Raw genomic sequence first — 13103 nt, forward strand, 5'->3', positions numbered from 1 at the left:
GCGGGACCCGCGGAGGCAAGGACAGAGCTTTGTCACAGTATCCACTTACTAAAGGAAATGCAGCCCTAACAGAATACTAAAAACTGTACAGAATCTATATTTGAAAGTAATAAATGGGCATGTTTTGGGAGTGGGTAGGGAATAAGCACACACCTTTTTTAACAACACTGCAATGCATGAGACTGAGCTTTTTGGATGCATGAAGTGGGATAACAATCCACTGCTGGTCTGCCCTGACTACAGTGAGCTTCAGGGATGGACAAGACAGCTACATTTGGGTTAGCTTTGGGTTGATCTTGATTTTATTTTAACTTTTATTTCTGCAGATGAACAATGTGGTAGCTAACATTTCTGCAGGCATGGCCAGCATCTGCAGGACTTCTGTAATATTGCCCATTAGAGGTAGTTTTTATGTACACCATTTACTTTGTCAATTCTGTAAATAAATATCTAATCACTATGAAATAAAATATATACTAAAATATAAATTAGTGCCATCACTTTTAGGCAGCATCATGTGAACGGCATATTCCCACTGACCCCATTATTGGAGGGTCGTAATAGCTGGTATGCAGGGTTTACAGTGACCAACAGTTTCAGTGAAATGGAAGAAAAAAATAGTATGTGAAAAATACAAAGCTTATATTGAAGGGAGAACTCTTGTGTTTTATTACACATACAAAATGACAGTCATACACAGCCAAAATCATGCACTGGAGAAAATACCCCACAAGCAATGGCTGTACACAGGAGAAACATTGTGCAAAATTGTACAGAGGAGAAAAATCTCTCACATTTGTAAGGCAAGGTATGATGCTTTGCATGAATGCTGTTGGCATACAGCTGACACTGCTGTTTGACCTTCTGAGGCATTAGTCACCAGCTGAGGGTTGCCTGGATATTGGCTAGTGGGGATTCTCTGCAGTGGTCAATGGATTTCATGTCAGCCAGGCCCTTCCTTTCTCAAGGGGTTCGCGACAGCTACCGTCAGTGCTATAGCTACAGTGTGTATGCATGGGCAGCAGGCCAGACCCAGCACCGCCTCCTTCCCTCAGCCGCTCTGCAATACCCCCTCCCTGTCTCCCACCTCCACCTTTGCAGCAGTAAAATGCAGCATTCGTAGTGCGCATGCGTTTGCCCCAGTCGAGTCCTGGTTATTTATAGTAAGTGACGTCACCTAGAAATAGAACGCGGGGGAGCAGCGCCTCCTCCCCTCCCCTGCAGTCTCCTGAACTCCGCCCACCCCTTGCTCTCACAGGGCGCAGGCGCGGGGGGCGGTAACAGTGCGCGAGGCACAGAGCGGGGTGAGACAGGCGCGACTCGCGAGCTGTACACGCTGGTGAGGGAACAGAGCGAGCGCGCGATCTTCGCTCCGCTACGGTCACTGAGGTACCCACTAACCCCTGCCCGGCGAGCGCGACGCGCCAACGGCCGCTGAAAAGCCCGACGGTCACTGAGCGCAAGGCGCCAACGGCCGCGGAGTGAGCGCGTTCGCGCGCCAGGTAGCCCGTGAAGCGCCACCTCTCCCCTCAGTCCCCGCGTGAGAGGGGTGCCGCCGAGTGCCCAGCCCGGCAGTCACCACGGAAGCGGCCATGGGGGACCGAGAGCAGCTGCTGCAGCGAGCCCGCCTGGCCGAGCAGGCGGAAAGATACGACGACATGGCCTCAGCCATGAAGGCGGTGAGTGGGGAGAAAGGTGTTGGCGGCGGCGGCTCCCACGCGGAGGGAGAGCGGGAAGCTGCTCGAAGGCGGAGTTGAGGCCCCGGCGGGTGAGGCGGGCCGCTGGGTCCCACCGGAGGGAGGGAGGGAGGCAGGGCGGGGTGGGGTCCGGCACCACGGCACGCTCGCTGCTGTGTCCCCTCAGGAGTCCTGGGTGGCGCCTTATAGCTCGGCACTGGGAGCCTGGGCTTTATCTCGGCAAAGCTGGGAGTGGAGGGGGCCGGTCCATTTTCAGCCGACGGAGCCAAAATCCCCATGGCTGCAGCGGGGTGTGCAGCCCTTCCGCTCTCCAGCTCCCCCCGCCCCCGCACGCTACGGACACTTCCTCACAGAGGGGGTGTACTTGGGTGCCCCTCTTCCTTCTCTCTCAGCGGTGAGTGTCCGGGGCAAGCGGATGGACTAACACTGTCTCGTCCTGTCCTTGCTGGGGGAAACTTCCTCTTCCCCATCGATCCTGCCCCGCCCCTGTCTGACGCCGGCCCAGGGCCCCCCATCCTCTGGGGTGGGCGGGAGATGCTGGGTTTGACCTTGGAGCGTTGGTTTAGCGCGTCCAGCTAACCTGGGACCAGTCTTAAAGCTGTAGGCGTGGGCTGATGGTGCTGTGTGTGGGGCCCGGTCAGTTTCTGTGTTTAGAGGTGGGTCTGGAGAAGCCTAACATGGCAAGAGGACCTTTTCCTTTCTAGATGTTTCTGTTGCATCAAGAAGGCATGACTGGAGGAGGCCTTACTCGCCAACCTGGGGAGCTTTCATTCAAAGATCATGTAATAGCTGCATCCGGGAACATAATCACTCACAGCACAAGATCCTTCAAGACATGCCTTTCTTTTTCTCAGTGCTATATTGCCTACAGTCTGTACATAATTTTGAATACTGAAATGTATTCAAATAATATTTAAAGGTGGATTAAACCTGCTCCTTTTTAAAACGAAGCATTTAACAGTAACTTGTACTGAACAGGTAATAAATTAGCAAACCGAAAGTCTCATGTCTAAACTTCTCTTACTATATGTGAGATCCAGTGAAGAGTATTTTAGCTTTTTAAAATTAAATGTTGAATTAACATTCAGCATCCTTCCAGCTCGTCTGCTCTACCTAATTCTTATTTATGATCATATTAATTTGTACGGTGTTAGCCCCCAAATGCCCCGCCAGTTCATAGCCATGTTGTGGGGTGGTGCTATCTAAATAGACAGACAGTCCCTGCCCAAAGAACTGGGTTTCAAATGGAGTTCATATCATAACAAAATCAATCTGTCCAAGATCAAAAATGTTATGATGCATCAAATTCTCCGTTTATATCACACACCTTAAAATAAAAATTAAAAAACCTCTCAAATTCTGTTCGGTACTGATTTTTATGGTCTGCTTTGTATGTAATCTAGTACAGCACAACCTGTTATTTGGCTAATACAGTTCTTACACAGAAGGGCTCTTGCATATATCTGTAACAGAGCTATTATGTTTGAAGTGAGAAATTATATTAATGGCACTACTAGATTTGCTAATTGAAGTGGGAATGACTCTACCCTTAGAAATACCTTTCATTGCTCATTCTAAAAAATACTGAATTGGACAAGCCCATATACAGGTTTTAGTGAAGTCTGTTGGTGATCCAGGAAATACTTTGTAAAACTGGGATAAATTTAGAAATACAAAAACGATAGCTGAAATATTTTTACTATTTAAAATTTCCTATTCAAATATTGGAATGCATGAAATTAGAACACAAAAGCAGAGTGGAGCTACCATCTTTCAGGAAATGCTGCGGATAATTAGTGTTTGTCTAATAGACCATTTTAAATTTAAAAATATTTTTCTATTTTTTTTATCATTCCGTCTTGTTTCAAAATCATTCGCCTTTGCTTTACCATATTTCCTTTGCCCTCCAATAATGCATATGACAGTGCAGTTCCTTTCGGGCTCTTACTTCAATATTTGGCTCAATGCATTGAATTTTGACAAAGGTGCTAATTGCTTCTTTAATGTATACCTCACATAAGCAATTAAAAACCAAACTAAAATGGAAGTTAAAATGTTTCCACTTTATTACACATGGTGAAATAACTTTAGTTATTCCTTGAATACAAAAGTAGTTCACTCCAGTTTCTCCAAATATATTTTTAATAAAGTGTTGGTTATCTGGATACTTTTTTGCAGGTGTTCATTCTAGAACATGCTGTAACTTAGAACATCCATTTTGGGCAGGTTTTGGGGAAAGAGTGGGAGCTTATATTGTCTTTCATATAAAAATGTATTATGTGGGCTCTTACAGTTACACACAACTAACACATTTCTTCTAATTTCAGTACGTATAACCTAAGTAAAAAGCTTCTGTCCTTTAAAGTAGCCCTTCCCCTGTTTTAAAAAACAAAAGCAAATATTTTCCTCTGTACATTAGTTTCTCTGACAATTACATGCAAAAATGTAAACTGACGTGAATATTCTTAAACTAAGACATTTCTTAATATGAGGATTCAAAAACTCTTGTGTATAGTGGGAGAAATACATTTCACATTTTCTGCCAAAGAGACTAAAGACTTTAACAGCATGTTTCAAGTTAATGGTAGTTTTGTAAAAAGCTAGTTGATGTAGCAATTCTAATAATTTAAACCTTATAGGAAATACTGTATATTTGTTAAAGTAATAGAACAATTATTAACTGCCGTCGAGTTTTTCTTCTTGGCTGAATGCCAGCCTTTTCCCACCTACCATGATGAGTAGCAAGAGAGGAAGATAAGACTGCAGTGTGACATAGACAGTGAGTTTGGTTTTCTTTCAGAACCCTAAAGTTCCCTCCATGAGAAATAGTCAAATGTACCTCTGTAAAATGGCATTTTGCCAAGGGGTGTGGCACATTCATTTAATAAAACCCTTCTCTAGGGCTCCAGCAAACTAACATTCCTTCTTCTGCTGGACTTCCGTATTGATGTTTTTAATTATTATACAGAGAACAGGAACAGGCCATAGCTGTGAAAAAACAGAGTAAATAAAAATATGCTTTTAGTATAAGAATGGCACTTCATATGTCTGATGTTTGAAAAATTATATGAAGAAGCAATATTGCATTAAATGTTTTGTTGTTCAAATGAATTTCAGAAATGGTATGAAATATTGACTAATAAAAAAAAGAGTTAAGCTTATTCTGCTATATACACCATGAGTTGTAGAACTCAAAATATATGAATTCTTGTACATTTTGCTCAAGATTTTGATTAGTCTGTGTTGCTATTTAGTGACACATCTTATACACTAATTAGAAATGAGTAAGTTAAGTAGAACTGAATTATTAATTTTGAGAGGAAGTAATCTTGAGTAATTCTTGTGAGATATGTGGACTACTGAACTCCTTGCCAAGGCTCACTGCAGATGGAAAAAATATATAGAACATAAATGAATATGGTAAGCACATCATTTTCACTTTTTATCAGTATTTTTGTCTATCTAAAATAGGGCTCTAACTTAATTTTTAGGGAGCTGTTGAAATTTCCTTTTTCACATTAGGTGTTAAAGAATTTTGACAGATCTGCACTTTCAGTATTACATCCTCTGGCTCTTTTTTCTTTTTCCAGTGATTGTCCCTTTTTGGTAATATTGTGTGTGTGGAGAAGCAGGTAGCAGGGATGCTTTTGATGTAAGTAAAAACAACGAGGAGTACCCCTGCCTGCTGCAAGACTGTCTAGCGCTTTGTGCTGGTTTGATACTAAGGGTATGGTTTCAATACAGAGTTAACTTGTGAGATTGGCATCCAAGTTAGCCTGGCCCAAGTGTGAGCAGCCACACTGCAAAGCCATACCCAGATTACTGCGTTCTCACTGATGCTATTTGTCACCTGTGTTTCTCTAGGACTTTTGGGGTCCTATCCCATGTTCTTTGTGCTATGGTAAACTGAGCCTCTCTGAATCTTTCTGAGCCAGTTGTGGGAGAACTTGGGTGCCCAGTTAGTCAGACCTGGGGAGAAGGGTGTCAAATTGTAGAAAGGCATTGGAGAACTGTCAAACTCAAATAATTTAGTGGATGTCCCCACTGCACAGTGGGTGGGTTACTACCTTGAGTTAAATCGGCAGCTGGACTTTAATCCACGCTCTCAGAAAGGCCAGCTAGCCTGAGTTGAAAGCGCAGGTAGACTCAGGTGAGTGGATTTTCTGTGTGGATGCAGGCTTGGCAAGCTGGTCAGTTGCCTAGTCAAAAAGGTTACTTGACCGCTGCTTATTTGACGGTCAAATATTCAGCAAGCATATCCTGATATAGGTGCCAGCCTATTTTTTTGATTGCATCATGGTGCCATTCTTTTTTTTTTTTCGGGGGGGGGAGTTAAATACTTATACCTCATTTACGAAAAACAAGTTACTTAACAGGGGTATTTTAACTCAGAAAAATGCAAAACAATAAAATTCTATCTGAGGCTAATCTTATTGGGGACCATAAAGTCTTATTCCTTTTATTACCGTTGTTTATGTTCTAATAAACTAGTGCTTGAAAATATTTGACCATTTCTGACATTATCTGATCAAGCCTGACTGGGCAATTGACCAGTTATTTTTGAATTGGTCAAATTTCCAGTCTTACATGGATTGGGGGAGGGTGGGGGGGTGTTAGGGGCAACACCTGAATAAGAGCCTGAGTTAACTGGATGAAGACGCACCCTCAGTGGCTCGTTATCATACTCCTAGCACTGCTGTGACTTTTACCATAGTAATGCGAGAGCATGCTTTTTGCTGACCATCAGGTAATAGGTAATGTTTACCCACTGCAAAGCCCAAGAGTCCTCTATCTCCAACAAGAGATGGCTATGGGTATAGGGGAAGAGAAGCTGCCTTCTGTCTTTCAAGACAGTGTTTTTCACCCATGTGTGGGAGATGGTGGGGTTGAGAAGCTGTCTGCATGCCACAGACCTCTACATTACATCAAAATGTGTATCATCCACCATTAATGGAAATTTATTCCTGCAGTGGGTAAAGCAGGAGGTGACTTCTTGATAGCCACCTGCCTTCCATTTCTGCTCCCACAGTATACCCAAATGCTGTTGGTTACTGAAGCAACTTAAATCTGCAGGCCTGTAACACCCTGCTTCTCTCACTCTTCATGCACTGAAGTAAACTACAGGAGTAATGTGATTGGAACCTTGAGACTCCTGTTTGTTGTCCATCCATTTAGAAGGCTATCTGAGTGAGTGAACAATAAAATAGTTCAAAAAAACCCTTTCGAAAAACACACACTAGAAGAAAGCTGGTCAGGAAAAAGAAGATGGACAGAAAAAATGATATCCTGGAACATAGGGCAAGGGTGACATTAGAAAGGAGGGGTACCCATCAGTTGATCACAGAAAGGCAGGGAGTGCTGCTTCAGAAGTGTAGAGCAGTGTTTCTCAAGGACTGCTTTGTAGACCAGTGCCGGTCCCTGAGATTTCCCTTACACAGTTTAGGAAGACAGCAAGCTGGTCCCTGGAATCAAAAAGACTGAGAGACACTAATGTAGAGAACTTCTGCCATGAGCAGAACAAAAGCAGTGCTGAAATTAATTCAGTACACTGAATAGCCTCCTCCTACCATGAGCTGCTGCTGAGTTGCAGATTTTGAGGCCCTTTTCCTCAGTTGTAGACAACTGACAGGCCAAACAGCTGAGGTTACAGTGGAGTTTTACTCCATTCAGGCAGCCCTTGATGAAAAACAGGTCTTTCCAAAACTGTGTTGAGATTTAACAGTGTATGGTCACTACAGTTCTACACTGAGTTTAATGCAGTGTATGTACCACATACTGTATTATAGTCACAATTGTGTACAGAGGTGAATGTGCCCATGCCTATTTTGAAGGTAATCATGTCAGTGTCAGTTTCTACATGAAACTAATCTGATTATAACCCTGTGGTGAGGGAGGTGGGGCAGGGGACAGATAGATTTGGGAATGGTGTGGGTGTGTTGTTTTCACTTGTATGTATTGCTCATCTAAAAAAATATTTTCAGAATATGATTCCAGGTTGAAGATTCATGGTGATGCATAGATAGCTTCAGCATACAACCTACAAGATTCCATACCTGTCATGTCTGACAAAGGCAAATGTGAAGTGGTGTTGGGCCCACTACAGGGTGAGATAGTTAAAGGTACCCTGTACTTTTTTGTACTTTTTTTGTTTCCTTGATTTATAAAGACAGCCTGAAAGCGCTCTTTCTCTCTCACACACACTGCAGGTTTCAGATGTTTTCTGGAAGTTAATCCCTTAATTAAAAGAATGGGTGCTGAATCCTTGATAAAGCTCTTCTCTCAAATATTGTAGTTAAGCAGGTGTTATTAACAGTTTTGAACTAAGAATAAAAATAACTGAGTCAGTCAGGTTTCACTTCCTTGGTACTTGCAATCTTAAAATCTTACTTCTTGTTCCACCATCTGTAGCTTTTAAGGGCAGAAAAATTATTTATTTTATTTTTTAAACAAGGTAGGGGGGCAGAATGAATCTTTTAACAAAAATTCGTTCACTTTCAGGCTACCTTAATAAATCATAAAGTAACAAAAAAAGTACTCACAACGCTTTTTAGGCTTTTTATCACCTTTTTAATACCGTGACTTCTTGTAAAAAAAAAAAAAAAAAAATACTTGCTTCTTTCAAATTGAATGCTAATTGTCCTTCATGACCCTGGCTTTGCACTCACTGTGGGAATTACATGTTTTGCCAAATGACTTCCCCAGTATGGATTTGCAAAGGGACTGTATCTATAGAACAGCTGTGTGGAAAGCAAGCCCTGTTTGTCAAACTATTTTTGGGATGTTGAAGTTACTAAGCTGTTCTTAGACTTCCTTTAATAGGAAAAAAATTCTTGAAATTTATGTATGGCAGACCAAAATCTTCTGATTACCTTTGGAACCACCCACTTAATCTGGCATTGGAGTATGATACAAAGACACTGCTGGTCTCCTTGCTTAGTGGTATTACAGCAATGGATATGAATTAGATGTCCATACTGCTTCTTCTGTATCTTTCAGCAGCCTCTGTTCCAGTTGACCTGCTTGCAGAAATGACTTGAGAGGTCTCCAGACTGTGGTGTTGAGGAAACTGCTTATTTGCCTTGAGGTTGCTGCTTATGTGGCATGCCACTGGATACTGTTCTGTCAGTTCCTCCTGGTCAGTACATAATAGGTCACTAGGAGAAATAGTTAGACAGTTTGAGCTATGTAGCCATATGTGCTGGTGATACCCAGTTCTGTCTTTTTTTTTTTTTTTTTAAATCAAATCCATTAGGTGCCTATCTGTGAGAGGATCCTGGATAATGTTTTTTCTCACAGATACTTCTGGCAAGGAGGGCGCAACCTTCCTCTTGTGTAATACAGGCTGCATTTAGTCTCATGTTTGTGACTTGTTTGTGCCCCTAAACACCTTTTTGGAGTTTCAGGTGATGCAGAATCTAGTGGCTCACTAACTGGTGCTTCTTGTGTGGAGCATGTTAGACCTGTGTTCTCGAAGTTGCACAGCCTCCTATTTTTCTTGTAGGTGTAATAAATTGTGTTCATTTTGATCTATAAAACCACGTGTGGTTTGGATCCTGGCTGTTGTGTAGACTATGTGGAAATTATGTAGCTTTATGTGGAAATTAAGATCTGCTGAGACACTTAATTCAGTTTTTAAAGTTGTTAGTTGTCAGGGGCTTGGGGGAAGGTGTTCTCAGTTGAGATCTTTCCAGTCTGAGCTTTCCTGTGTTGGTCTGATAGTCAGTTTCACTTTTGCAACAGTCCCCTGAGTATTCTAGTTGCTCACTCTTTTGCTTAAGGATGGGTATATACATAACTTGAGTTTCTGTGTGATTGGCGAGGGAGAGTTCTTCAGTTATTTTTGTCAAATGGCTTTGTAATTAATGTATACTAATTTGCTGTCCAGTATCCACGTGTTATAATGCACTTTATTTTCAACTTTCACACTTTTAAAATTTTCATTATGCACACAGTTGCGGGGAATTGGGGATGCTAAAGTTTGAAGTGGAAAGGAGAGAGAAACTGAGGGGGAAAGATATAAAGGCAGGAGTATGAGAAGCATGAGCATGGAAAGAAATTGGACAGCTGATGGATTACATTAGCTTTAAAAAATATGCTATAGATACAGTGAACTGAGGCTAAACATGGTGTATCGTTTCTCTAAATTGCAAGCACAACCAATAGTTTTGCTTAGGTTATTATTCAAATTGTCTTTTTAAATGAAGATGTCATTAAAGAGGACTGTAGCTGGTTCTTGGGAACCTAGCTTTCCATAGGTTGCCTTGGAAAGTGATGGGGAGCAGTATACTCTGTGTTTGAGTCACTGAGCTGTAGAAACAGTGCATTATGGAGGAATGGGTAGCAAATAAATACTAAAGAAGTTAGTGTGTCTTCAGAGGTTCTAAATGTGGTGCAACCATTAGTGCCATGAGAATTCTAATATTTCATTAAGATGAACTGTTTTGTATTTGAAAAATTAGATGCCATTCTTGAATAGTTTATCGGTTACTGCGGTACTCTAGAAATATAAGTTATCCTCTTGAATTTGGTGAGGAGAACTTTAAATGTCTGATTTAGTTATTTGTAGCATGCCTGTGTATTGCAGTGTAAATATAAAAATTTCTTTTTGGCTTCATCTCAGTGGCAATGGGAAGCAACCATTTCCTTTGCCACATTAGTTTTTTTCCACAGTTGTCATAAATTTTTAATATAGTGTTGCTAATGAAGTATGCTTAGTATTGTAAACTTAGATAAGTCAAAACACTTGCATTCATCAAGAACCATTCTCCAGTTTAGAACCTCCAATTGTTTGCTAAAATAGAACTAATCCTAATCTATAGAGTTCAGAAACTTTCTTCACAAACTATAGTAAAGTGCAGTAAATTAAATGTATTATAAACATGCAATATTTAAAAATGTTACTATAGTCATGAGTCAGTATAAAAGTTGTAACAATTCATTTGTAATTATTGCAATATGTGTTTTTAACTTTTTTATTTTTTACTCCCAACGGACATTCCTCTATCTTTTGAACCTTCCAACCTACTCCATTTTATGTAATTTCTTCCCTTGCCTAGCTTCAAAATCCTGGGTTACAACCACCATTTTAGCTGAAAACAGGACAAATTTTAATCAGATTGTATGAATTAAATCCATAAGACACAATAAAGGACGTGTTGTGGAGCAGTACAACCCAGTTCTCCTCCAGTGGCTGAGCATACTGTCTCCTTAGTACACACCTTGAATATAGAGAGGAACTGAATTGTCTGGCTGCCCTATACTGTGGCTAGGCGATTTGGCAGTATAACGCATTTGAATTCAATAGGAAAAGTGTAGTGTATTTGCCTTTTTGGAAAGACTTTCCAAATCAGTTGTCTTCCTCTTGAATACTTCTGCATCTTGCCAGTTAGATGAACACTGTTCAGTGGCTGTTCTTAATAAAGTCTCCTTGATAAGACTTAAAAGCGTAGTATATAAATGTTTACAAATACCTTAGGGAGGTGATATGGTGAAGTTTAAAGTGAAATATGAATTTTCTTAAAGGAATTGACTTGCACTCAGGTCTTCAATTTTGGTTAAACTGAACAAGAACACCATCATGTCTAGAAGGAATTTTTTTCCCCTTGCAGTTTCTAAGTTGGTATGATGGAAATATTGAATGAGGATTGCATTCTCTTCTTCCTCAATGTCAAGCTATTTTAAGTTGATCTTTCTGTGTATATTTGCAGGTGACTGAGCTGAATGAGCCCCTCTCCAATGAAGATAGAAACTTGCTGTCTGTAGCCTACAAGAATGTGGTTGGGGCTAGACGATCTTCCTGGCGAGTCATCAGCAGCATAGAGCAGAAAACTATGGCGGATGGGAATGAGAAAAAGCTGGAAAAAGTTAAAGCTTACAGGGAGAAGATTGAAAAGGAGCTGGAGACAGTCTGCAATGATGTTTTGGCCCTCTTAGATAAGTTCTTGATCAAGAATTGCAATGACTTCCAGTATGAGAGCAAGGTCTTTTATCTGAAAATGAAAGGAGATTACTACCGCTATTTGGCAGAAGTTGCTGCTGGTGAGAAGAAGAACAGTGTTGTGGAAGCTTCAGAGGCTGCCTATAAAGAGGCTTTTGAAATCAGTAAAGAGCACATGCAGCCCACTCACCCGATAAGGCTTGGGTTGGCACTCAACTTCTCAGTGTTCTACTATGAAATCCAGAATGCACCTGAGCAGGCCTGCCTTTTAGCCAAACAAGCCTTTGATGATGCCATAGCTGAGCTGGACACACTAAATGAGGATTCCTACAAGGACTCCACACTTATCATGCAGTTACTTCGAGACAACCTCACTCTCTGGACAAGTGACCAGCAGGATGAGGAAGCAGGAGAGGGCAATAACTAAAGAGCTTTCATCCTAGCCCTCCATCATCCACTTCACCATCCCCATTATCACCATCCCACAATATTTCCTTGCCAGTCTCACTAAATATCTAGTGCTAAGCATATCTGTATTGTCAGCACAGCTGTTCAGATCTGCAGTCCACTTTATCAGGAGGCAGTTTTGGATAAGTCTTCATGAGCATTGCTGGATTGATTGATTGAGCTGCCCTGTTTATCATAGTTGCACTTGAGTGGTGCAGAAAGATGCATATTAAAGAGGCATTTTAGTTTGCCTGTTGATCATAAAATATGGGCAAGAATAATAGAAAGTGAATTAATCAGAAATCTAATCTTTAAATTTTCCATTTGAAACAAGCTGATAGTGTTTTGTTAAGCAGTACATCTTGTGCATGCAAAGCAAATTAGCCACCCTAAAAACTTTTTCAACCGATGAAAACAGTTAAGCTGATGTGAAGTGACAACTTAGTTCTATTTATCAGTTTACAAACTATTCAGAATGTGAGGTTTTGGTAGCAACTTGTTTTTTGCCTCTTTAACTTATGATGTGCACAGACTTTCATTTAATGCAGTGCATCTACTTAAAAGTTTTGATACTTGTAACCTTTTTTGCAGTTGTTTTGAAAAATCATGAATTTATTTTTTGTAAACTCTTTGGCTGTTTAGTTGTCTGTGTTCTGACAGCGCCATGTCAGTGTTAGCCCATGTTAAGATGGATGACTCTCTGAGATGCCAGACTTCTAAATTTAATGTTTTGGAATTAAAAGAATAAAATAAAATGCTGCTTCGGAAATATTATCTCTACGTGAGCTGTCCTGTCATCTTTTCATAAGAATGGAGATTTATAGAGGTGTCCAGCTTGCAAAGATTTAAATTGTCCTAAATACATTGAAGAGAATGTAGCAATCCAAACTAAATACGTAACATTGCTCACCTATATCCCATTGGGGCTGCCAATTGCATATTCAGTGCAGCTGTAATGCAAGCCTGCCAGTTAATGTTTACAAGATTCTAAAGAGCATTACTTGTTGACTTACTAATTAGGT

The 13103-nt window shown here is 40.9% G+C and overlaps 1 protein-coding gene across 1 annotated transcript; it reads left to right on the forward strand.

Annotated features, from left to right (window-relative positions):
• Positions 1-1268: 1268 nt before the first annotated feature.
• Positions 1269-12861, forward strand: YWHAH (tyrosine 3-monooxygenase/tryptophan 5-monooxygenase activation protein eta). The gene is made up of 2 exons (XM_073313271.2): positions 1269-1679; positions 11405-12861. The coding sequence occupies exons 1-2, from the start codon at positions 1593-1595 to the stop codon at positions 12059-12061; spliced, it is 744 nt and encodes a 247-aa protein (XP_073169372.1). The 5' UTR covers positions 1269-1592; the 3' UTR covers positions 12062-12861.
• Positions 12862-13103: the final 242 nt, after the last annotated feature.

This window comes from Lepidochelys kempii, chromosome 15 (assembly GCF_965140285.1).
Source record: "Lepidochelys kempii isolate rLepKem1 chromosome 15, rLepKem1.hap1, whole genome shotgun sequence".
In the NCBI taxonomy this organism is placed as follows: domain Eukaryota; kingdom Metazoa; phylum Chordata; order Testudines; family Cheloniidae; genus Lepidochelys; species Lepidochelys kempii.

Excerpts from the sequence above, each read along its gene's own strand:
- YWHAH (XM_073313271.2), top strand. The coding sequence starts at position 1,593 with ATGGGGGACCGAGAGCAGCTGCTGCAGCGAGCCCGCCTGGCCGAGCAG. Across the intron at positions 1,680-11,404 it reads TGGCCTCAGCCATGAAGGCG|GTGACTGAGCTGAATGAGCC; the intron begins GTGAGTGGGGAG and ends GTATATTTGCAG.